General features: G+C 48.4%; 1 protein-coding gene across 1 annotated transcript in view; it reads left to right on the top strand.

The window, feature by feature from the left end:
* DDB1 (damage specific DNA binding protein 1) overlaps positions 1-24,522 on the top strand; it is a 1,539,839-nt gene that overhangs the window by 242,747 nt on the left and 1,272,570 nt on the right. The window contains exons 6-7 of the mRNA XM_069623834.1: positions 9,064-9,161; positions 9,931-10,089. Of these exons, the coding sequence (XP_069479935.1) occupies positions 9,064-9,161; positions 9,931-10,089 (257 nt within the window). The remainder of the gene's footprint in view (positions 1-9,063; positions 9,162-9,930; positions 10,090-24,522) is intronic.

Here is a 24,522-nt window from a genome sequence, read left to right as displayed (position 1 = left end):
ATAAAGGTTTAATTATCTTCCAGCTCATGAATGCCCAGTACCTGTTTGCCTAACTGAACCCTAAACATCTGCAGGGTGAGGATCTCTGGGTGTGCGTCATTTGTGTCCAGACGTGCTAGCCAATCCCCTAGAAGAAGGTTGTCCCTAATCATGTGGATGTTTTCCATGTTCAAATGCCTATATACACTGACATTTTGGAAGTCCTGAAGATTGATGACGGGCCTCATCTGATCTTTTCTCTTCTTTAGAAAGAGATTGCTGACTATTCACCCTTACTGTTTAGACGCTGGCATGGGTACTCTTTTTCTTGTTAATTCGGCTGCTTCTTAATCAAATAACGTGTGATCCTCTTTTGAAAATTGCATGACAGCCAGCTACGCTGCTTGAAAATATTCGAAGTATTTAAGGTGAAAACCTTTGTCTGCTTCGCCAAGCATTGCTTCATAATGTGTCCGACATGCACACAAATAAGGCTGTCCTGCCACCCACCCGTGGTGTTAGCGATGGTCTTAATCATACCAACCTGCTCTCATAGGCTTGCTGTATTGGTTTTCCTCTCCACCTACAACATCCTTCTCCATGTACCCTTGTTGGAAAGAATCTATCCCCTTTCTTTGCCCCTGAGAAGTATTGCATGGCTGATCTAATGGTCTGAGACCTGACCTAGTGTATAGTGGCCGCAAGAGTGACCCATGCCTCTTTTTTGGCCCTGGAGAAAGGCTCATCTAATAGATGACTTTGCTTTCTCAAGCAGCGTTTGTTTTTACGAACTTTGATAGGTCTTTGGTGAAGGGTTCTCTAAAGAGTAATACTAGTGCCGTTTCCGAGGCGGTTAACTCGCGCAGTTTAGCGTCAATCGTAAAATATCTTTCTAAAGGATTGTGTCCTCACGTGAATTCCTAATCTTTGATATTCCGGTATCCTGCTTGCAGTCTCAGAAAATATTTCGACACCAGAGGGTGCTGTGCAGTATTGAATATGTCCCTCAATGGTATCCATCACCTTGCTCAGACGTGGCGTCTATTGTGTAATGGCTCACACCACACCTGTTGCCTACAGTTCCATTGTCGGCATGCTCTCTGAACGGTTTGACTCCCCTCAGCGATTCTTTCTGCGTACTACTTGAATTCTTCTGAGCAGGTCTACTCCGAAGACTGGCTTTAAGAAGTGTGAGGACTGTGACTCGAAGATGTCGATCACAGATCTGCATAGGATATGTCCCTGGTGCCTCTGTAAGGAGAACAATCATTGAGTGCAGCTTCTGCCATTCGATATCTACCAATTCCTTGATCCTAGGTCGGTTGGTTTCTAAATCTCCATCCACTACTCATTCAAAGAGAAAATCTTCTGAAGGCAGAAGTTAGGCAGGTGACAAATCAAGTGAGAGGCCTAAGAAATAATCCGAACACTCTAAGCAGTCGAGGTCTAGGAGCGATTTGCATTATTCTTCGTCCTCGTCTTCACTGAAAAGATTGAAGAACACACAACCATCGTTATTCGTCTCCCAACTCTTCACCTGCCAAGAGACTAGTACGTTTCCCGGATGATGGATATTTTTCAAAGGTGGCCCCTCCTGGCCCCTTGAAATTGACAAAAAAGGCAATGACCCAACTGTGCCTTCAAAAACCAGCAGAGAATTGTCAAAGGCTTTGACCCACGCGCACAAAAGCCTGAGTCAGAAGACCTATGCAATGCCTCCTTGAGAAGCGTTGATGGTGGCGACCACAGGGACAGTATCTAAGCAAAGGCTTCAGTCCCTTCATTATCGAAGCACTCTGTGTCAGTCATCTGTGTCGCCTTCGTATCCAACCTCGAATTTTAAGCCGCAATCGAAGAAAGACTTTTTTTTGTATCCATCTTCCAAGCAGATGAGGAAGATGACGAAGACGTTCCCTTTGGGTACCAGAGTTTTGGAACACAATGTTCCTGAGGAGTTGATTTCAGATTAGTCTCATTTAGAGGACTTGGCTGCTTGCCTTAGAGAAGCTAGTGGCTTAAACTTCATCTGAAGTGGAATTTGCCACACTGGCCAGAACTGCTCATCCAAGTGTGGCATACAAAACCGTTATGAATATGGTTAATTAATATTTGGGCTGGGGGTGCCCTGGAAAGGACATAGTTCAAGATGAACTTAGACATTATTGACAAGGTCTTGCAAAGGAGCCTGTGCTTAATTTTCAGTCAGCTATCAAGAATACCGTCTTGGAGAACTGGCAAAAGTCTGACACCACTCCTGCTGTGAATAAGGAGTTTGTTAGGAAATGTAGACCCTAATCTGTTGACCATGACATTTTCTCCAGGCCCTCTACTCCAGAAGGTTTGGTGGTACAAGTGGCTACCTCCACTTCTAAGGCAGCTGATTACCCATCCATCCCACCTGATGGGGATAACAAAAAGTGACATGTTAACAAAAACGGTGCTGGGAGCTGTGGCCCCTCACACCATCAGTGCGTCTTGGCAAAATATACATGCTTTTTGTGAAATGTAATTTCACAGGCAGCAGATAACATAACGTAAGGTGGGATGATGGATGGTTTCGACAACGTTGGCGATGGCAAAGAGGCAGCTTGTCAATCGCTTCAATCGGGTCTTGAGACTCTGGACTGCGTTGGTCATTCTATGGGCTCAAGTGCAGTCATAGGAGGTAGGCATCGTTGTGCAAGTCTGGTTTCGCTCCGGACGTCCAGTCAACTTTTAGACATGCCCTGTGATGGGTCCAATCTTTTTGGATCAATGGCTGATGACTTTTTATAGAAGCTCCATGCTTCTTAGGTGGCAGCAAAATCTTTGGGAGCAGCCATCAATTAGCCACAACAGCAGCATCCTCCTTCCCAGCCTTGGTAAAAGTCAGGATGCTCAAAGAGGGCAAAGGAGATTTTCACGTGGCTATAGAGGCTGTGGAAGATGGACTACTCAGGCAGTCACATCCTTGCTATCCTCTGCCACAGCCCCAAAACCTCAGAGTGCTTTGTGCACAGGACTCAGATGGGAGTCAGTTTGACCCAGCATCTCAAATAAGGGCGTTAAGTTACTTGGGTACTTCAGACTGAGGGTCAAGGATACCATCTCCCATTTCTAAAAAGGCCCCTAGATTGTCCCCCGAGCGAGCAATCTCTTCAGGAACCAAACCTGCTTATTTTGCAAGAGATTCTCACCCTGCTGGAGAAAGGGGTCCTGGAAAGAGTACCTCTAGCGGAGCCAATACCAAGGTTGGTACTCTACCTATTTTCTGGTTCCCAAGAAAGAGGGAGGACTGCAACCCATCTTGGACTGGAGACACTGGATAATATCCTCAGGAAGGACTGATTCACAATGGTCACACGTTCGCAGTTTCTCCAGGCCTTTCAGCTCCAGAATCAGGATGCTTACTTCTATTGGACTATAAAACCCAAGCTCCGAAAGTACCTGGGGTTTACCATTGGCAGGTCTCACTAGCGGTTTGTAGTTCTGCCTTTCGGGCTGACCTCTGTCTCACCACTGTTATGTCTGGTTCCATTGCTTGGTCTCTGAATTCATGGTGTGATGTCATGAATGGAACGTTCTGAGTGTGACTAGAATGTGGTTGAACGAGGTTCCACCCAGGCAGTTGAAAGATGTAGCCTGGGTGGTGGGAGCCAGTGGGCTGCCCTCTGTACTTCCTGATCTCCTGTGTACCTATGAACCTGATGTCACCTGATCCTCTGAACTGAACCTGTTACATGATTGAAGAAGTTAATCATCATACCTGAGGCCTCCTGAGTATTCATGTTTGTGAATGTAACAGCTGGCGACGAGTTGGTCCTTGCTGAGTACCCCGGCAAACCCAGAATATGTGACGGGTACTTGTGCGTGAAAGAGAGGGGAAATGAGTGCTGCAGTGGGTACAGGAGGAAGAGACAGACTAAAGGAGAGAGAAAAGGGGACCCACTGCCCCCACTGATGCTGTTCCACCACTCATGGGGATAGAAAGGGCACTGTATAGGTGCCAGAAGGCTCATTGCCAGAGCGCGCATTCAGGCGCGTGGGAGGACCCAGGGCGCATGGAGGCATTGGAGGACCCAGGGCGAATGGAGGCAACAGAGCGACCTGTGAGGCTTATGTAGCTGTTGGCTCTGGTCTGGAAGGATGGTAAATCACCCACGGCAAGCTGAGCGGGATCATTGAGATCGCTATTGCCAAGGTGTCTTGACAGATGTGGGCGAACAGAGGGGCACCAGGGATGCGGCTGACAGTTTTCTTTGAACTTGATAGCAACTGACACTTGACACTTAAAGGAAAAGTGTTATCCAATGTGAGCATTGCTGGCCAGAGAGCATCCTGGGCCAGTCCAGAGACCCTGCCGATGGCATGAGTGTGTGTATTCGGCTCATGGAGAATTAGTAATTTTGAAGTAAAGCATGGGATTGACTTCTGGGAGCTATGGACCGGGGTTGGCACAGCGGGCTCACTTATCTTTGAAGTGCTGGTGTCTGCCATAACTGTTGGGGTCCCGGACCTTTGTTTTGCTCCAAGACTGCTGTCAGAATGTTGTCAGTGTGGCTGCAGGGGCTGATGGTGAGATCCTGGAATGCCGTCATGCAGTTAAGATCCATTGCCAACGTTCGGTTTTCTGAGTTTCTTGGTTCCGATGATCATCTGGAGCTGAAGCAAGAGGAGGAAAGTACCTTTATGGCATGCCTCTGCGTGACCAGTAAGGGTCGGGGATCCTTCCCCTGTAATGTATTGGTCTGGTCATAGGCCTGTGATGTATTAGTACTGTCTGCGTCAATGGTTGGCAGCCAGTGGCTTACAGTGCCTCATTGCAACAAGTTTGAGAAAAGGAGTTTTGTTATTATGTGATGCATTTATGACTATTGTAGGAATTATACAAAAATGTCACCCTCATTTGTGCGCCACTGCGACTTCGGGGGCACACAAAATACTGACTCCCATTACTGCACCCAAGAAGAGCGGGAGTTGTAGGGGTGTCACCCGCTCTCCTTGGGTGCAGTAACGTGAATCAAGGGTTGCAGGGACCAAGAAAGTAAAGCACAAAAACAGAAGCACCCTGCAGTGCGGCTCCGACCCACGTAAGTGGGAGGAACCAATGCTGCCGGGATAGCGGGGAGTCAGTGGCGCACATGAGTGCCGCTGCAAAGATGAGTGGGGTGGGTGAGTAGGCTAAGGGAATGCGGGCCAGGGTATGTGGGTAACGTGATCTATTGGATCACTGCGCCGCGCCATAATTGGCGTCAACCTTTTCGTCGGCGCAGTTACTGGTGCCGCAGTGATCACATAGATTTGTGCTAGATAGGTACGGGACTGCTAGGGTTGCCCACAGACAGTATGGGCATGCCTCCTTGGGCTTCTGCTGGCTGCAACCAATATAACTGTTGCTGCAAAGGGGAAGTGGAAGCATTGCAGAGTCTGAGAAAGGACATCCCCATACCTTTAGTTCCCAGACTGCTTGAGCAAGGCAGCAGAGTTCAACGAAGGGATTTGCTTGGATGTGCAACCCGGACCATTAAATCAACTGCTCCCTTTTAGTGTCCCACAGCTGCCTCAAGGCATTAGACTCTAGTGGGCACCGTAATTAAATAAAATCGGAGGACCGTATGTATTTATATAGATGCATCTAGCAGCAGTCAATCCGTCAAGCAGAAAACCGGATAAGCAGAGAAAGACGGCTCCATGGCAGCCAGATTTAAGAGGTACATGGTGCCCCCAATCCAACTGAGATTGGATGACATGGAGGCTCATTTCAGTGCGAAAGCCACACCAAAGAGAAGACTCTGCAGGGCTGTAGCAATACCACCTGTAAGAGGAGCACCCAGAGCAACAAGCTGCAGTAAAGCAAGAGGTGCACAATCGGCTGACTCTTCCAGTAGGCTTAAAGAAGCATACCTGAAGGAGAGCCGGACACAGGACCCTCACACCTGGAGGTAGCAGAAGCAGGGCAAGATGGAGGACTTGTTCATTCAGGAGACAGATGGGCAAAAGCAGCTAGCTGAGAAGATTCCTCAGGACAATTCCGCGATGTTGGAAGAGACAGAGCAGAGACAGAATTCAGTCACTGTGACAGAGTACCTCAAGATTAGTCTTCGTAGAACACTGGACAAAGATGTGGTCGCCAGTCACAGCTATCCAAGTACCCGATGCAAAGATGGTCACATTCCTGGGGAAGACATTAAGGACCAAAAAAAGGGGGATTGATAACGCATGGAAATCATGCCAGGGAAACCGTCTTGATGTGTGTGGAGCGGCAGCCAAAATATTAGATTTAGCAGAGAATGCAAAAGACAGACTTTCACTCATCCACGGATAACAGTGGGGTGGAGTGGGCTCAGCGGGCAGTAGGTCTGCTCGAAAACACTAAATTACATGGCATAAGCAGAGAGAAGAAAGAACAAATGACTTACCCTGGTAATGGTCTTTATACTGGATGTTCCTCCCATGGATTCCTCATATTTGATATTCTGATATCCTGCTTGCAGTCTATGAAAATTTTGACAGCAGAGGGCGATGTGTGCCATCGAGCAGATGTCCCTCGACGGTATCCATCCCCGTGCTCAGACAGGACGTTGATGATGGTATAAATAGCATGCACTGCGCCCGTTTCCTCAGTTCTAGAGGATTATGAAAACCTGCATGGGCCTTGAAAGAGAAATGTATTATAACATTCACCCACAGTCAGAGGGGTAGGCTGGCAGGGTGATGAGGAATATGTGGGAGGAACATCCAGCAGAAAGAACATTACTATTTCTAATGGATTGTTTCCTCCAACAGATTCCTCATCTTTGATAGACTGCCATTGAAGTTTCATAGGAGGTGGGACCAGTGGATTTTTCTTACTGGTTTAAATTGTGCAAAACAGCTTTCCCAAATCTAGTGTTCCGACCAGACAAGGTGTTCAGACAGTGATGTTTTGAAAAGGTGTTTCGAAGACCAAATTGCAGCATTACAAATGTCCTACAATGGTACACATTTGCCGAGCTGAACTGGTTGCCACTCCTCTGGTGGAATGTGCCCTCAGATTTTCAGGGAAATCTTTCCAAGCTATAGAATAACATTTAGAAATATACAGAATGATCCAAAGTGACAAAGTTTTAGTCATGGCCTGTCCCATTATGTGTCTAGTATAGATTTCATCATCTTGCCTGACGTTGCCAACCTGGAAATCTAAGCCATTTCTTCCTCCTTGGAATGATGAGGTGGATAAAATGCTAGCAAGGTAGATTTTTGTGTTTGATATAATTAGGGCACCACCTTGGAAAGGAAGGAGGGGCGAATCTTCTAAACTACCGTCTCCCCGGAAAAATATAGTGAACCGGAATCTGTGATCACTGCGCCGCCCATAACTGCGCCGACGAAAATGTTGATGCCAATTACAATGCAGCACAGTGATCAAATAGATGACTTTACCCACGTCGCCCCGCCTGCATTCCCTTACCCGACCCCCCAACTTACCTTTGCGGCGGCACACTTGTGTGCGCTGCAGACTCCCTGCTATCCCGGCGGCGTCGCTTCCTCCCACTTATGTGGGTCGGAGCCGACGTCGCAGTGTGCTTTTCTTTTCTTTTTATTTTTTTTTTTTACTTTTTCCCTGCTTATGGTAAGCGGGGACACCCTTGCAACCCCCGACTCAGGTTACTGCATCCACGGAGAGCCGGGGACACCCCTGCAACCCCTGCTCTGCTTGGGTGCAGTAATGGGAGTCAGTATTTTGTGCAACCCCAAAGTCAGTGACTGTGGGGGCGAACAAATGAGGGAAACATTTTTGTGTATTTCCTCTAGCACTGATGCTTGCTCGTTTTGTTCTTGTTGGAACAGTATTACCCACTTTAAGCACATGTTATTTCCCAACAGGCCTTTTTGGTGACACCCCGGACTGTCGGGATTATGATAGCGTGTTTGCTGTAATGCCATAATTAGGATGAGCACAGTGGAGAAGTAAACGTTGTTTTTTTCCACTTGAGGTTGTATTTGTTTTTATTTGTGTTTTATAAAGCACTTATCACCAAAGCACTGGGCAAACTATAAGCAGTACTAACTTAATGAAACAATAAGGCATGATATGTAATGCAATGAAGAGGAAAGAAAATGAGTTTTCAAATTGGCCCATAAGGAAGTGAGAAACCAAATCGAGAACAGAATTTTATAATTTAGGTGCCAACAGAGGGAACGGGTGGTTGGAGAAAGAGCAAGGTCTAGCGGGTGCTTCGGATTGCAGTGGCGTCCTGTGCACTATAGAGGGGGAGGAGAGGAAGTGGGGTGGTGGGTGTGATTGGTGGGGACTGCAGGGGTGTCCCTCTGCCTAACAATAGTGTCATTGGGGGGAGGGTGGGGAACGGTAGAAAATTGCCTGCAGTGCCAAAACTGGATGTGGGAAACCGGGTATTAGCAAAAGTAGATCCATTGCAACTACAAGTAGCAAACTGTAGCATCCCTCTGAGCTCATCTGCGGGTGATCTGCTGGGGTTTGCTTTCGGTGCAATCCTCGCAGCTCCTTACTGGGCTGCCCGATCCAGACCCGAAAAATAATTTCCCAGAGGGATTGTTTCACTTTGTAACTCTCTCACAGGCCCTGTAGTGGAAAGTAGTCCGAAAGAGCGCTCGACGAGCATAATAGTTTGTACGACCACCTATAATTGAACCACTACACACAAACCAAGCGCAATATGCCATTGGAATACTTATCTGATGCTGGAACAGCGAAGAAATGGGTTCAGAGAGGAGAAAGGGTGGGTCTTCTGTTATTGAGGGCGTTGTGATTGGGAAGTTTTTGCCATATCTTGGGATTTAATGGAAAAATGTGTTCTCAGTGTTTAAGGGAAATGTAGGTTCTGTGAATATTTGGCAATGTTGCTCCAGTTAGAGAGCAAAGCATAATGCTCATCTCCTGTCTTGACATAGAATTGACACTCTTTCCATATTTTGCCCGTCTTTTATCCCAGCAGTTTGAGTGTCAATTACTCGTTCTTATGGTCCATGATGTGCTCAGTCTGTGTATGGGAGGCAGGTGGTGTGTCAAAGGCTGATCCTTGTAGGCTACTAGGCTAAGAGGTGTTTGGCACCGTATTTCCTAATACCTCTTGTTCTTTACAGTTCCTGAACCTTTTGGGGGTGCCATCATTATAGGGCAGGAATCGATCACTTATCACAATGGAGATAAATATCTGGCGATCGCACCACCCATAATAAAGGTAAGGGACATTTGCATATTTTCTTTTTAAAATCTTTTATTGATATTGCTTATTTACAGTTACATTTACCCACCCCACTTAACCCCTTTTACCCAACTGACCTCCCCACCCCCTTCCTCCCCACCAATTATGCAGACATATCCTTCAAGAAAGAATGTACCAATTATACATATAACAAATGTATATTTGCTCTGTTTCTAAGCGTTGTCTGAAATGAGGGTTCATCGATCTGTAATGGCAATACACACCTTTTACTTAGTGAATGAATTGCTTGAGTCAGTCTAGGGGCAGAATATGGGCTGTGTATATGGAGAAATAATGATCTGTATGAGGTCAGATGATTTATTTGATGATGGGGGAAATTACCTCTTGCTTGACTGGGGGGGGTGGGATTCCTCATCTGCAAGTGGATGAGAAACTGCCCATTATGGTAGCTAAATGAGCAATAGTTGGGCATTATTTTGATCCAAACAAGTTGAGGGGGTTTAATGATTGTATTCATATGTCTGTGGGGATTAAGGTCGTGAATGTCTTTCTCTGAAAGGTGATGTTAGGCGGTGTGTAAAAAAAGATGATCGTTTGCCTGTCTGCAATGAAAGGGAGCATAGTTCGACTGGATTAACTACGTGGAGGTTTGCACAGGCACATTTCCATGCCTCTAGGTGGGATAATTCTTAACTTATGGTCTCGCCACCTTCCCCCACGTCTCCGCATGGAATCCTTTATGAGAAATGTTATTCTGAAATACGTATGGTTCTTTTTTCACCAGCAAAGTACAATCGTCTGTCACAACAGAGTTGACCCTAATGGGTCACGGTATCTGCTGGGGGACATGGAAGGCAGACTCTTCATGTTGCTGCTAGAGAAAGAAGAACAGATGGATGGTACAGTCACCCTCAAGGACCTGAGAGTGGAACTTCTTGGGGAGGTACGATGTCTGATGATGATCTTATGCAAAGCCTGTTCCTCTTGAGCCCAATGTTCATATGTACTGTCCTTGTCTCCCGAGGAGTTGGGTACTCTCATGCAAAAGTTCCATGTTAGCCCAACATTTTTCTCCTGTTGGACTTTTTTCAGAACAACTACTGGTGTATGTTTCTGGGAAGCCAACATTGGTGAACTCTGGAAGGTTTAACACAAAAGGTTGAACTTAACTCTCTTGCTAAAAAGAAGACGGATAGGCTGACATGGACAGAGATGAGTTTTTTTATAAAGTACATTTAGAAAACACAAGTGCTTGAAAAGCAATAGATCATACACATTGATAAGTACTGAATTTGGTGTCCAAATTGTAGAACACACCAAACTTTATATTTTACACAGTTTATACTAGAACACTGTAGGAAGTCCATGAAGTGGGGCAGAAAAGATGTAAAGCAATCTTGCCGAGGCCCTACAGATTTATAAGGCACCCCAAGACTTCAGTGCTAAATTTCACATGTCCAAACCCGATCCTAAAAAACAAAAATTCAGCAATGTTCAAGGTAAGTAATCCAGTTCTGGTTGATATTGATACTCTACATTATTATTTTTTTTAAATCTTTATTTTTGTTCAGAGAAAGGCACAAGACAAAACTGGCCAGTGGTCAGTGAATCGCAACATCATATAACAGGTGAACATTTACAGTATACACTACACATTTGCATTTTGTTTGACCGTACTAGAGCGGTGACGATGGATTGTCCTCTTCATCAGATAGCATATTGCATAGATAGAGGCTGAACAGCGACCATATATCTTTGGGGCGGCATCTTGATGGCAATGTAATAATAAATTGTTCTTCAAGTTCATTAACCATCGACGGGCCTTTCAAGAAGTCCTGTCGCCTAGGAGGATCTATGGACTTCCAACATTTCAATATATTTCGCTTCGCAATCACACATGCTAACTTGAACAATCGTCTAGTGGTGGTTGCAGCTTTACCAATATCCCAAAGCATGTATTTCCGGGGGGATGGTGTGTAGAAGGTATTGCCTTGATATCTTCCAAAATCTACACCACCTCCCCCCTGAATTTAGATATCGGTGGGCAGACCCAATACATATGATAGGAGTCTGCGTCACATTTAGGGCATTTCCCCGTGTGGCCCTGCACAAACTTAGCTAACTTGGCTGGGGTATAGTGCAACTGGTTCAGAACTTTAAACTGAATAAGACGTAGCCATGAGTTCATGGATACACATTTAGTCAACTGGCAGTATCTCGACCATGTGGCTTCACACAGCTCCACCCCCAGATCTCGTTCCCAGGCCTCCTTGACATTATTGCATGGCTTGGAGTGGATCTGAACAAGGCTGTATAGTGCCGACAGACTTTTCCTGTGTCTGGTTCCGTCATGGCTGCAATACATTTGTGTGTGGGTGGCTCTTCTGTGAAGGAAGGCCATTTGGCAGCAAAGGCAGATTTCATCCTGTGAAACTGAAATCGCTTTAGATGGTCACCCCCCACTGCCCTGACAAAATCATCTAGTGCACAATATCTCCCTTCCAGGAACATGTGCCGCATTCTAAATTGCTTCTGTGGGTCCCATGCACCCTGGACTGCCTTATCAAATGTGGGCCTTATTGTAACGCTCACCCGACTCCCACAGAGGCGCTGGCCTGGTTCGCGCTGCTGTGACCTCTGCTAAGGTGATGCGCAGGGTTCGGAAGACAGACTGGACCGGGCCCCCAAATCTGGCTTGTCTGGCTCGCAGAAGTAGCCTTCTGTAGGCGAAAATTAACTGTCTGCGGGTTAATACAATCAGCCTCCCACTTTCCCCTCTCACTCTCCTCGAAACCCTTCTGTGATTCCTCGTAGCGTCTCACCTTAGGGTCTGGAAGGACGAGCTCTACATCCTGCTTCTGATGCAGGGGCGCGTTGGTATCCAGTTAATTCACTGGATTTTCGGATTGGTGAGAACCAAACTTGCTTGGCTTCCAGGTAAGTTTTTTGATAAGAGGTTCCCCTTGTGTCCATGCATTTATGTACTAATGCTAGTGTCTTTTTCCCCATAGGGGCCGGGGTACGGAATGCTGGGGAACAGGCCCCGACCTGAGATGAGAGGTGAAATCCTTGTAGAAATCAGGTAAGTCTTTAATGAGCGTTTTTTGGTAATGTCTTTTCATTCGCTCATTAACGCTGTGTTTTTTTCCCCTTAGGGCCTGGGGTCCGGAAATGCCAGGATGCGGCGCGGACCCGAAATGAAGAGGGAATGAATCAACAGGTAAGTCAAAACATGGAGATTTAGCTTTCCTTATTCCCTTCTCTCTCTCACCTTTTGTTCTGGTCTTTTTCTCCCTAGGCGCTGGGGCGTGACTGCGAATCCGGATGATCGCTGCTGAACACGGAGGCGCCCTGTAAAGGTGAGGGGAATGCGGCGCTGCAGCGATCAATGCGATGAGCTTTTAAATAAAAGGCTTCCTTTTCAGGATTGTCGGCGAGATGTCTCCGGGATGCAGATTTAGCAGGTAAGGACTTTTCCTTCTTCTGTTCTCCTTCTCTTCCTTTGCAGGTGATCCAGGATGCTGGCAGGCGTGGCAGAAGTCAGGATGCACGAGCAGACACGGTGTGCGTCCAGCTGCTAGATGCAGAACAACGCGAAGCACGTGTGGCTGTTCGGGTGGGGTTTAAGTAGCCTTGGAAGAAGTTCCAGGTATGTATCCTTCCTCCAATCAGGTATGTATCCTTCCCCGACCACGCCTGGATGGTAAATTAGTCCCACGGGTAAAGTGGTTCCTTTCAGGCCTCAAGGAGGCCGGGATCCTGCAGCATGGTCTGCATCAGGTAAGTGCACCCAAGCACTTCCATAATGAGCCTGGCGCCTATGGCGCCAGGACTGGTGTCTTTTATGAGCCTGGCGCCATAGGCGCCAGGACACTGTCCAAGGGCCCCTATATGGGGTTGCTGGGTCCTTCCTTGGGGACTGGATGTCCGCTTTCGGGGACGCAGGGCTTGAACCGGCTCCCCGGGAGCGGGCATCATGACACTTATGCCCGGGAAGTTCCACAATGGTACCTCCGGATGATACAGGGTTGTAATGGCCAATCTCTTATATTTCTGATGTTTGTTAATCTGCTTAGAATCACATGCTGTGCATAGTTCTGACATCCAGTGGTCACTGCGGAGTATTGCATTTTGTTTTTCGTAGTCGAAAAGCGGACGTCGACAAGGCGTGTCTGTAACACTATCCCTATAGTACCCACAATCCCTCATGCGTCGAGGTCCCTCAGATTGTTTTTTTCCACCCAGTTACTGGTCGCCTTTATGCGGAGCTCCTCGAGAGACATTGCCAAATCATTCCTTCGACCTTTGGTTGTTTATTATTAATATTAATAACATAGATCCCTCCCTCGACACAGAGCTGTTTCTCCGCCGAGCAAGATCTTCGACGGAAGGACGAGCGGAGGAGATCCTTCGGCGCTGCCGAACACGTGGCCTGGCCTCGCCGGCCTTACACAGTAGGGAGAGTGGGGTTGTGTGGTCTTTCTTTTCTCTTTGAGAATGCCTTTCTCTTTCCCCTCCCTCTCTTCCGAGGTCGTAATCACACTTCTGGCCCTCAGCTATGGAGAGGACGCCCTTTAGGTTTTGCCCGCTTTGCAAGGGTAAATATACCTGTAAAGACAAGCACAAACGGTGCAACCGTTGCTTGCCCCTCGATCACAAGGAGGACGGCTGAGCGGCCTGTAAGTTACTGAAGCCCAAAACGTTAAAGGACCGCAGGGTCAAAAGGTGGGCGGCCTACGCCATGTCTTGGTCTGACTCCTCGCCCGCTGCCGCCGAATGTGATGAGGACCGTGATTACACGGCCCCCGTAGCGGAGGTTGTAGACCTCTCAAAGGAGCGTTCACTCTCCTCGTCCGTCCCCGGCCCCGACAAGCCCGGCTCACGCCCAGCTTATGGGGATGAACACCCCGGCGACAAGGACGCACACAAAAAAGCACAAAAACACATACCCACCGGCACGCATTCGTCGAAGACGAAGGCAGCCATAGCGCCAACAGGGGCGTCTGGTCCACCTGTGTCTTCCGCCGACCGTAAGGGTCGTCAGCCCTCCCCGCCACTGCTACCGCGACAGGTGTCCGGGCATTCTAAAGATAAGGGCGCTAACACCAAATCCTCCGGCGACGCGCCTCGTAAGAGTGCTCACGTTGCCAGTAAAGACTCAACGTTACCTAGCGCGACGGCGACCGATCCCTCGGCCGAGAGAATGATCGCTGAAAGCCTCGCGCATATATCCACTAAAGACGGCCAGAGACGGACGGCGAGCGATACGCCGAAAACCGCGCCCAAGGCCAAAGAAACGCCAAAGGCGCAGGAAAAAAGGTCAGGACAGCTCCCGCCGTCGACGGAAAGCCCAAGCCTGCGAGAAGGCTTCTCAGAAGGCGAAGGTTCGCTTTTCTCGACGTTATGGGACAGAACCAGGCAACTACAGGCAGAAGAAAATCCTTTTTTATTCCCAGACCGCTCTGGCCTACCTCAGTGGACCTTGGAGAAGGTCCAGTCCTGTATGGATAAAATAGACAGGTTCATGGTCATCCCAGAAAATTGGGCACCCAAGAAACCAAGGGAGGCACCCCAGGAGAGTCCAAGGGTTAAATACCCAAGGTTCTATAACCCCATACAGGAAGACATGGACTCTTACGACCTCGCTGAGGAGGACACTCACTTCCAGCAAGAAGATGAGTTCATTAACGATGAAGACCAACAAGAACAAGAAGGGTTTCATGAGGACACTAATGTAGGTGAGGAGGGGTACGAGGATCCCTGGCAGTCACCAGCTAGGTCTACAGGCACAGACCGTATAGTCATCAGGTCTACTGAAACTACACCAGTCAGGAACCCTTTGCCTGTTTATGATCAGCCCACCTTCAATGCGCTACTGAAGAAGGCAGCAGCACATTTCGAACTCGAAACTGGGGAGGTCACCCCAGATATGGACTTCGTGGAAAGGATTATCAAGGAGACCCTTGGCTCCCAGATGTGTTTGGACTACCATTCCCATCCGGCCTGTACAGCATAGTCAATGTCAGGAGATCATGGGAATGGTAGTCCAAACACATCTGGGAGCCAAAGGTTGCAGACCCCTGCGACTAGCCAAACAATTTCCATCCTCGCCTCAGTTAAAAGACGTATTACCCCCTCACTGTCCACTCCGGCACTGGTGAGAGGGGTCAATCCGAGAATTGAGAAATTGTTCTCACCCTTTCAGTCAGACCCACTATATATTAGGGGTCATTCAATCCCGGACTCCTTAGTGGTGACCAACACTAGGAAGAGGGCTGGGGTCCCACTGTCTACCAGCGAGGCACCCCCAGATAAAGAGGGGAAGAAGCTTTTATGCCCTGGCCAAGAGAATCGCCACCTCTGCAGCATTCTCAACTAGAATTGCCAGTAATAATACATTATTGGCAAGCTACGCTGATGCTCAATGGGGAAAGCTTAAGCAGGACATCGAAGAGGCCCCCTGAACCCCTAAAAACTCAATTATTGGCTACAATTAATGAAGGCTCTCTGGTCAACCAAAGCACCATTAAGAATACTCTCTATGCAGCAGAGACGGCTGGCCGTACTTTGGTACAGGGAATTTTGCTGAAGCGTCATGTCTGGCTTCGCAATTCCGGGTTTAAGGCAGAAACGCAAGCGCTCCTCATTAATAAGCCCATTGAAGAGTCTGACCTCTTTGGAAAGGCAGTTGATGACACTCTGGAGAATGCAAAAAAAGAATTTGACACCATAAAGACCTTGGACCAAATCTCAAAGCCCACTAACAGGCGGGGATTTGGTAACAAGCGCTCTTTCCGTGGCCAATGCCAGCAACAAAATCAGCAACAGTATTCTGCCAACAACTACCAAGGTAATAGTGGCCAGTACAATCAGAGAGGTCAACGCCATGGCAAGGGGGGAGGCCGGGGTTCCAGCCCTAGAGGCTCCCAAGCCACCAACACCACCAAGTGACGCAGAGATTCGGGTCCCCTCCCATGCATCGCCAGTCGGGGTTTTCTTCCAGCATGGGAGGGAATAACATCGGACCGCTGGGTACTATCCACCGTAGCCCGTGGCTACTGTATAGAGTTCAACAGTTCCCCAACATACAGACCCCGAGGGGACGACGCATGACACCAGAACACCTCGCCATCCTTCTCCAAGAAGTGGATCAGCTACTGGAAAAAGGAGCTATAGAGGTTGTGCCTCTATCTCAGGTAACGGAAGGTATTTATTCAGTGTACTTCCTTGTACCCAAAAGATCTAACCATGCGCCCTGTATTAGATCTGCACCCAGCGAACAAGTTTGTCAAACCCCAAACGTTTCGTATGGTGACCTTACAGGAAGTGATCCCACTGCTATCACAGGGAGATTACATGACAACACTGGACATGAAAGATGCATACTTTCATATTTTAATGTTGCTAGCGCACAGAAAATACCTCAGGTTCATGATAGAGGGCAAACACTACCAGTTCAGAGTGCTACCCTTCGGCATAGCATCTGCACCAAGGATATTCACGAAAGCAGTGGCAGCGTCCCACCTGCGCAGGTTATCCATCCCAGTATACCCTTACCTCGACGACTGGCTCATAACAGGGGATTCTTACGAGACATGCTTCTCAAACACCCAAAAGACTGTAGACCTTTTGTTCCACCTGGGCTTCTCCATCAACGAGAAGAAGTCCAGCTTAGACCCCAGCCAAGTCAAACATTTCCTAGGGGCTCTAATTCGAACAAAGGACTGCCTCGTCTTCCCCTCCAACGAGAGGGTCCAAAACATGCTGTTTCAGATCCCCCAATATGTGGCAGGTTGAGAGGTGACGGTGCGCATAGCGATGCGCTTGCTAGGGATGATGGCGTTGTGTATTTATTTGGCACCTCACGCGCGCCTGCGCCCAATGCAAGAGTGGCTCAACAGCCAGTGGTGTCAGGCCAGCGGACAATGGGACGATCTAGTGGTGGTCTCGCATGCTTTGGTTCTCACGCTACGTGGTGGACAAAGGAAAACCTGGTAATGGGGAAACCTTTTGCCACACCCGCAGTGGAAGCCACTCTAACCACAGACACATCCCTCACAGGATGGGGGGGGGGCTCACCTATCCCATCAGACTGCTCATGGAGTGTGGACTCCGAGCGTAGCATCCAAGCACATAAACCTACTGGCGGTGTTCAAACCACTAAAAGCCTTCCAAGAACACCTACAAGGGAAGACAGTGATGGTCCTTACGGACAGCACCACAGCCATGTACTACATCAACAATCAGGGGGGCACCCACTCTCCAGGACTGTCCAAGCTGTCCCAGAATATATGGAAGTGGGCTCTCGGACACATGTTCCTACTGTCACGACATGTACCAGGGGAACTCAATCTGCTAGCAGACAAACTCAGCAGAGACTTCCCTCTGCCCTCAGAGTACGAATGGCGGTTGCAAGAAGACATCGTTTTCGATGTCTTCACACAGTGGGGATTCCCAGAACTAGACCTGTTCGCAACTCTGGAGAACTCACAATGCCAATGTTGCGCCTCCATATACCCCCAGAACCAGTCCAAGGGGAACGGTCTGTCGATTCCATGGTCAGGGAGATTTGTTTACGCTTTTCCCCCTGACTCCCCTTCTCAACAAGATTGTGCACAAGATGCACCAGGAACAAGTCACCTTGATACTAGTGGCCCCTATGTGGACCCGGCAGCCATGGTTCGCTCACTTGATGGAGGTGTCCCTATCTCCCCCAGTGAAACTTCCCTGCCCGTACAACATGCTGTCACAGAACAAGGGCAGGATATTGCATCCATGCCCTCAGAACATGAACTTAGCAGCCTGGCTCTTGAGATCATAGAGTTTGGACATCTAGAACTCCCGCAGAGATGCATGGACATCCTCAGGGAAGCTAGAAAGCCTAACACTCGTCACTGCTATTCTAGTAAGTGGAAAAGATTTGTCATCTGGTGTAGAGGGAAAAGCATCAACCCGGTTGACTGCTCACCCACACACATTGTTCTGTACCTGACCCACCTATTGGACTCAGGTCTGGTGTTCAATCCTATTAAAGTCCACCTAGCGGCACTTTTTGCATACACCACTTCCCAACTTAGTGTCGTGGTGGAAAATCCCAGTCATCAAAGCCTTCATGGAAGGGGTAAAGAGAATACACCTTCTGATAGCTAACCCAGCTCCCGGAGGGGACCTGAATGTGGTACTTACCAGACTCGTGGGCTCGCCCTTTGAACCCATGCACAAGGCAACTCTCAAGCACCTCACTCTTAAGACTGCTTTCCTAATAGCTATCACCTCCATTAGGAGAGTAAGTGAACTACAGGCTCTTTCAGTTCTAGACCCCTTTGTAACAGTTCACAAAGACAAGGTGGTTCTACGCACACACCCAAGGTTTGCACCGAAATTCATCTCGAAATTCCATGTGAACCAGTCAATAGAATTACCAACGTTCTTTCAAAACCCTTCCAATCTGGGAGAAAAAAGTCTGCATACACTCGATGTGCGCAGAGCTGTCATGTTTTACATGGAAAGAACCAGACCACTGAGAAAGACTAATCAGTTTTGTCTCGGTGGCAGTAGGAAGAGAAGGAGATGCAGTCCACTATATCTAGATGGATTGTTCAATGCATCACTCTCTTGCTAAGAGAGAACTACCCTTCAACCAAGAGCACATTCTACTCGAGGCACGGGGGCATCCATAGCTTTCATTGCAAATGTTCCCCTTGAGTCCATCTGCAAGGCTGCAACCTGGAGTTTGGTGCACACCTTTACAAAACACTACTGTTTAGACGCACACTCTAGATCTGACTCCCAGGTGGGACAGGCAGTATTAAGACATCTTTTCTCTACTGTTGCTTCTCATAACCCACCGCCAACTCCGGGTACTGCTCGCTAGTCTATGCACAGCACGTGATTCTAAGCAGATTAACAAACATCAGAAGACAATGCATTACTTACCGTAAAAGCATTTCTGATGGTTGTATCTGCTTAGATTCACATGTGCCCACCCTTCTTCCCAGCTTGGATGGAAGGAACATAGACATCTTTCTACATTTCTCTCTTTTCTGTACTCAATCACGCATAGAAGGCTCCCACGGGGCAGAAAAAATACAAACAGAGGGACCTCAACGTGTGAGGGATTGTGGGTACAACGCACGTCACTATAGGGATAGTGTTACAGACATGCCTTGTCGACGTCCCCTTTTCGACTACGAAAAACAAAATGCAATACTCCGCAGTGACCACTGGATGTAGGACCTATGCACAGCATGTGAATCTAAGCAGATACAACCATCAGAAATGCTTTTACGGTAAGTAATGCATTGTCATCCTGGCCCATGCACGTGCGGTGGCGCCCACAGGATCACATCTGCACGTGTCCTTACGATTAGGGTCAAACATAACAGCTCGCAAGTCTGAAGGAGATGCCGCAAATCTTTCCAGGGTGATGTGTGGTGCTGTGTCCTCGATCAAACCAGTGTCTCGCGAAGTGTGCCTGTGATGTTAGATAGTAAAGTTCAAAGTCTGGTGCCGCATTCCCACCTTTTGCAAAGGGTTCTGTCATTTTGGACCACTTCAACCTGGGCGTTTTCCCTCCCCATACAAATGTAGTGGCGAGCATATTGAGTTTCGTGAAGAATGTTCTGCCCGGCCAAATCGGTATATTGCAAAAAAGGTATAGGAGTTTGGGTAGCACTACCATCTTAAGTAACGCTATTCGCCCATATAGGGATAGAGGGAGCCTGTTCCAGACTTATAGTTTAATAGTCAGGGATTGTAGGAGTTTGCCATGATTTTCTGAGAGCAGTGTACTCCCGTCCCTGGATACCATGATCCCCAAGTAACGGATATGTGTTGGCGACCATTTGAATCCCTGTGTGTCTGACAAATCTCTAGTTTTAGGTGTAAGCGGAAACAGCTTTGACTTACAAACATTAACCCTGTACCCCGAGTATTCAGATGACCTCTTGACCTCAGCCATAATTGGCGCTAGATTTACCTCCGGGTTCCTGATATATAGTAGGGTGTCATCTGCATAGAAGGAAATGATTTGTGGTCTCCGTCATGCAAAGGCCTCTACATGCATGGTTTTGATGGACATATTCAGCCATGGGTTCTATTGTAAGTGCGAAAAGGATTGGGGAGAAGGGGGAGCCCTGCCTGGTGCCCCTACCCATGTGAAACAGGGATGACATGGTTTGTTAGTACCTTTGCTCCCGGCCAAGTATACAATAACCTGACGCAGCGAACGAAATATCCTCCCAACCCAAATCTCTCCAGTACCCGAAACAGATAGATCCAGGAGACAGAGTCAAAAGCCTTCTCAGCATCAAGGGACACTGCCACCGCATCCGCTGCTGGGTCGATCTGAGTCATTACTCCAAAGAGTCTGCGCAGATTAAGAGCAGTGGACCTTGTTGGTATAAAGCCAGCCTGTACGGGATGTACCAATATAGGCATATAGGTCAGGAGTCTGGTAGCTAGGACCTTAGAAAAATCTTCGCATCGGTATTAATGAGCGAGGGGGGTCTATATGACCCCATGTCCTGTGGGGCTCTATGGGGCTTAAGAAGGACCATTATCACTGCCTCTTGCATAGTGTCTGGAAGTATGCCGCGCTCCATTGCCTCATCCCATACTTTCAGTAAGACAGGGGCTAGGATATCATGAAATTCTTTATATAATTCGGCACCTAGGACGTCCGGGCCCGGGGCTGTACCTGATGTTAATGCTTTCATTGCCTCTGTAATTTCCTCAAGTGATATGGGGGTGTCTAGTATCATTCGTGTCTCCAGGGTCAGGGTTGGGAGATCAATCATGTCTAGATATGCCACTATTTCTTCATTAGTTTAGGTGTCTTTATTAGAATATAGTGATTTATAGAATGTGGCAAACATATAGTTAATTTCTTGGTCCCCACTGACTGTCACCACTAGGTGTCTGGATTGTCGCTATAGGGGGATGGCCGTGTTCGGCATTAAGCATCTGGGCTAGGAATCTCCCTGCCTTGTTACTCTCCCCGTATCTACGAGCCCGGGCCGGGGATCTATGTATTGTACCTCCCTCGCAGCAAGTTTATTAAATTAGCCAGTGTAGTGTGAATATCTAGTATGGCCTCTTTACTACGTGTACAGGTGTATTCGAACTCTAGGAGCTCAAGTTTGGCCTCCATTGTATCCAACTCCTGCCTAACTGCCTTCAAAAGACCTGTAGTTTTGGCCATAACTGCGCCCCGCACCCATACCTTAAATGTTTCCCACAGTGTAGCGCACTGGTTTACCGACCCTTCGTTTAGTTGGAAAAATTACTCTATTTCAGTGCGCAGTGCTTCACAAACGTTAGGGTCTCTAAGTAGCACAGGGGGCATTTTCCAGCATCTAGCCCTCGGGGCAGCCTCGCCGACACACAAAGTAATTGTCACAGGGGAGTGATCTGAGAGGGTACGGGGGTACACATCACAGTGCTGGACCATATTCATGAGCATGGAGCTAAGCCAATAATCAATTCAAGATTCAGAATCATGCTCCGATGAATAAAAGGTGAAGCGCTGTTCTTGGGGATGTAGTTCTCGCCAGATATCTACCATGGCCATCTGTTGCATTATTTGTCGTATCGCTAATGCGGTTTTGGTCAAGATTCTATGGGAAGTTGTAGACCTGTCGAGGGTCGTGTCGAGTATCGTATTAAAATCACCTCCCCAGATCACTGCCGCATCATCAGCTTCAACAACCAAATTATATATAGCATTATAGAATTCAGGGTCTTCAATGTTGGGGCCATACGTATTAACTATGACCATCTTCCGTCCCGCCAACTCGCCCCATATTACCACATATCTTCCTTGAGTGTCCGTTTTTGCGTGCTGTACACGGAAGCCCAGATTCAGATGTACCAGGGTCATAACCCCTCTGGTTTGGGAGGAGTACTCGGTATAGTATTGCAATGCACCCCATCTAGGGAGAAAATTGGAACAGACCTGCCCCAGTGTGTGAGTTTCTTGCAGTAACACTACCTGGATCTTATGTCTAGTCATGTATGCTGCGATTTTCCTGCCCTTAATCGCGTTAAGTCAAGTCCCCGGATATTCCATGAAAGAAGTTTAACAGTTACCCCCCCCCCCCCCCGTCACCCAGTACCATGGTGTTTCAATGACTATCAATGTCTGAAGTGAATCGCTTACTCCACCAGCCTTAACATTTGTACCCGCTGCAACGAGACTCTGCGTTTTGAAACTCCTGCCAACCGTGGCATAACTTTGTACCCTACCCCAACCCTCGCCCGCACCATCAACCCCAACCCGATGATGTAACCCAATCCCCATAACCTGTGGAACTTTCCTGAGGGTCGCTAGTTGCATTCACAGGGCCTCCATCAGCAGAGGCTCACAACCCCACCTCAACAAACAATATCAATTGGAGCCGTTGCTCTCAGGAGAGACGTCTTCACAGCCAAGTATGTTTCCGTAAATCCATGTCAATCGGCTGAATCCGGGACTTCATCTCCCGGTCGTGGTGGCCCGTTCTGATCTCGTGGATGTTCACTGGGAGGGATGGGGATGGACGCCTCGATGTACATTATGGCCTCCGCTGGGGTCTCAAAGAAATGCAATCTACCACCATGTTGAATCTGTAGTTTCGCCGGGAAATGAGGGCGTATGGGACATATCGCAATCTCAGGAGCTTTTTGGCCTGTTCGTAGGATCTGTGTTGCATTTGGACGCTGGTCGAAAAATCCGGATAAATGTGGACTCTGCTTCCTTCATACTGTAGGGAGCCTTTCCCTTGAAAGTTTTAGGATCGCGTCCCTGTCCCTATAGTTCAGGAGGCGCGCAATAATCGTGCGCGGCGGCGCCCCATGTTTGGGTGTCGGCGCTAGGGTGCGATGGGCCCGCTCGACAAGGATGTGGCTAGAGAAGGATTCCGTGTCCAGAAGAGTTTTCAAAAGGGCCTCAACTTGTCGCTCCAGCAGACCCTTACAGAAGGATTCCGGAATGCCGACAATACGGATATTGTTTCTTCTAGATCGAGATGCCCCTTGGGTTGGGAGCTGGCTATGAGTCCATTGGGCCAGTCTTTTTCACGCCCATGCCTTTTTTTTTCGTTGCGGCCCATGGGTCACCCGCGCGGAGCAAGGGTCGATGACTTGGGTCAGGCCAGCCGTCCGCACCGGATAAGCACTGTCTCTGGGTGGCTGCCAGTGTAGAAAGGATTTTTATAAAACTTTACTCCGTGACACAGCCATTGTCTCTGGGTTCGCACGGCTCTACCTCCCTCACCTGCACTCGCAACGCCGGGCGAGGGTTCGCTCGGCGAAATGCCCGCTGCATGAGTCAGTCGTGTCCTTGCGTGAAAAAGATGGTGCGCTGACCCAGTCGTTACCCGGTAGGCGGGCCGGAGCCACAGACCACTGCATGTCCATACCAGGTCCTGATGTCTGCCCACACGGTTTTATCCCAGGCCCGTGTCGCGGGGCTGCGCCGCGACGTTCAGCGCTCCTCCCCCTCGCGGCCTTGTTCTGATGACGGCACCTCGGTCTGGCGTAGGATTCTTTCGGAGCCCCGGGCGGGCCGTGGTCCACTGGAGAAGCCGTTAGTTCGAAGCGGTCTGCGAACTCCCCCACTCCTGCGCGGTTTCGAGCAGGATCTGCACACAATGTGCAGTAGGAGTACGGGAAACTGACGGTGTAGTAGTTTCTTCTCTCCGCGGCTCCAAAAAGGATTTATTTGTATAAAGGATGTTCGTGGGATCGGAGCGCTCCGATCAGGCGGCCATCTTAGTTGCGCGCAGCAGCGCCCCCCTCTACATTTTTTGACAAGGGACAACTGGCATGATGTAACAGTCCTAGTGTCCTTGCATCACTTTTGTAGTATATTTAAGTTGGGTGCCTGGGTCGTGAAGGGGCAGTTACCTATTATAGTTGCCCATGGAAACCCCATACAAGACATCCAGAATCAATTGCCAACAGGAGTCGGGCCCAGGTATCTGCACGGATGGACTTTTCACCCATAAGAATGAAAGGGGAACGTGTATCATAAGGCAGGTATTTACCCAGGCCCCTCAAGCTGATCAAACAAAACAGCTCCTCCTTCCACACCCGCAGGAAAGTTAGAACTGTTGGTAATGATTACTCAAGCTGTCGAATTGTTAATGGTCCAGGGGTCATGGGTGCAATCTCTTATTAGGATGACCACTTTGACAGCAAGGTGTGGCGGTCCCGATCTCCATGAGCTCTCGGGGAATGGATCGCCACCTGGCTAAAGCTGCAGGAAGTACTCTGCAAAAATTCCCATGGCAACGGTGGACCTCCAAGACACCTTCATGTATGGTAAGTGTTTGGTGACTGTACAGGATTAACCTGTCCAAAGTACAACCAGTGGATTCAGGCTGCAGGAAAGTTC

This window comes from Ambystoma mexicanum, chromosome 11 (genome assembly GCF_040938575.1).
Source record: "Ambystoma mexicanum isolate Mex_15411 chromosome 11, UKY_AmexF1_1, whole genome shotgun sequence".
In the NCBI taxonomy this organism is placed as follows: domain Eukaryota; kingdom Metazoa; phylum Chordata; class Amphibia; order Caudata; family Ambystomatidae; genus Ambystoma; species Ambystoma mexicanum.
The sequence above is the reverse complement of the archived record's forward strand: the minus strand, read 5'-3'. Positions and strand labels throughout refer to the sequence as shown.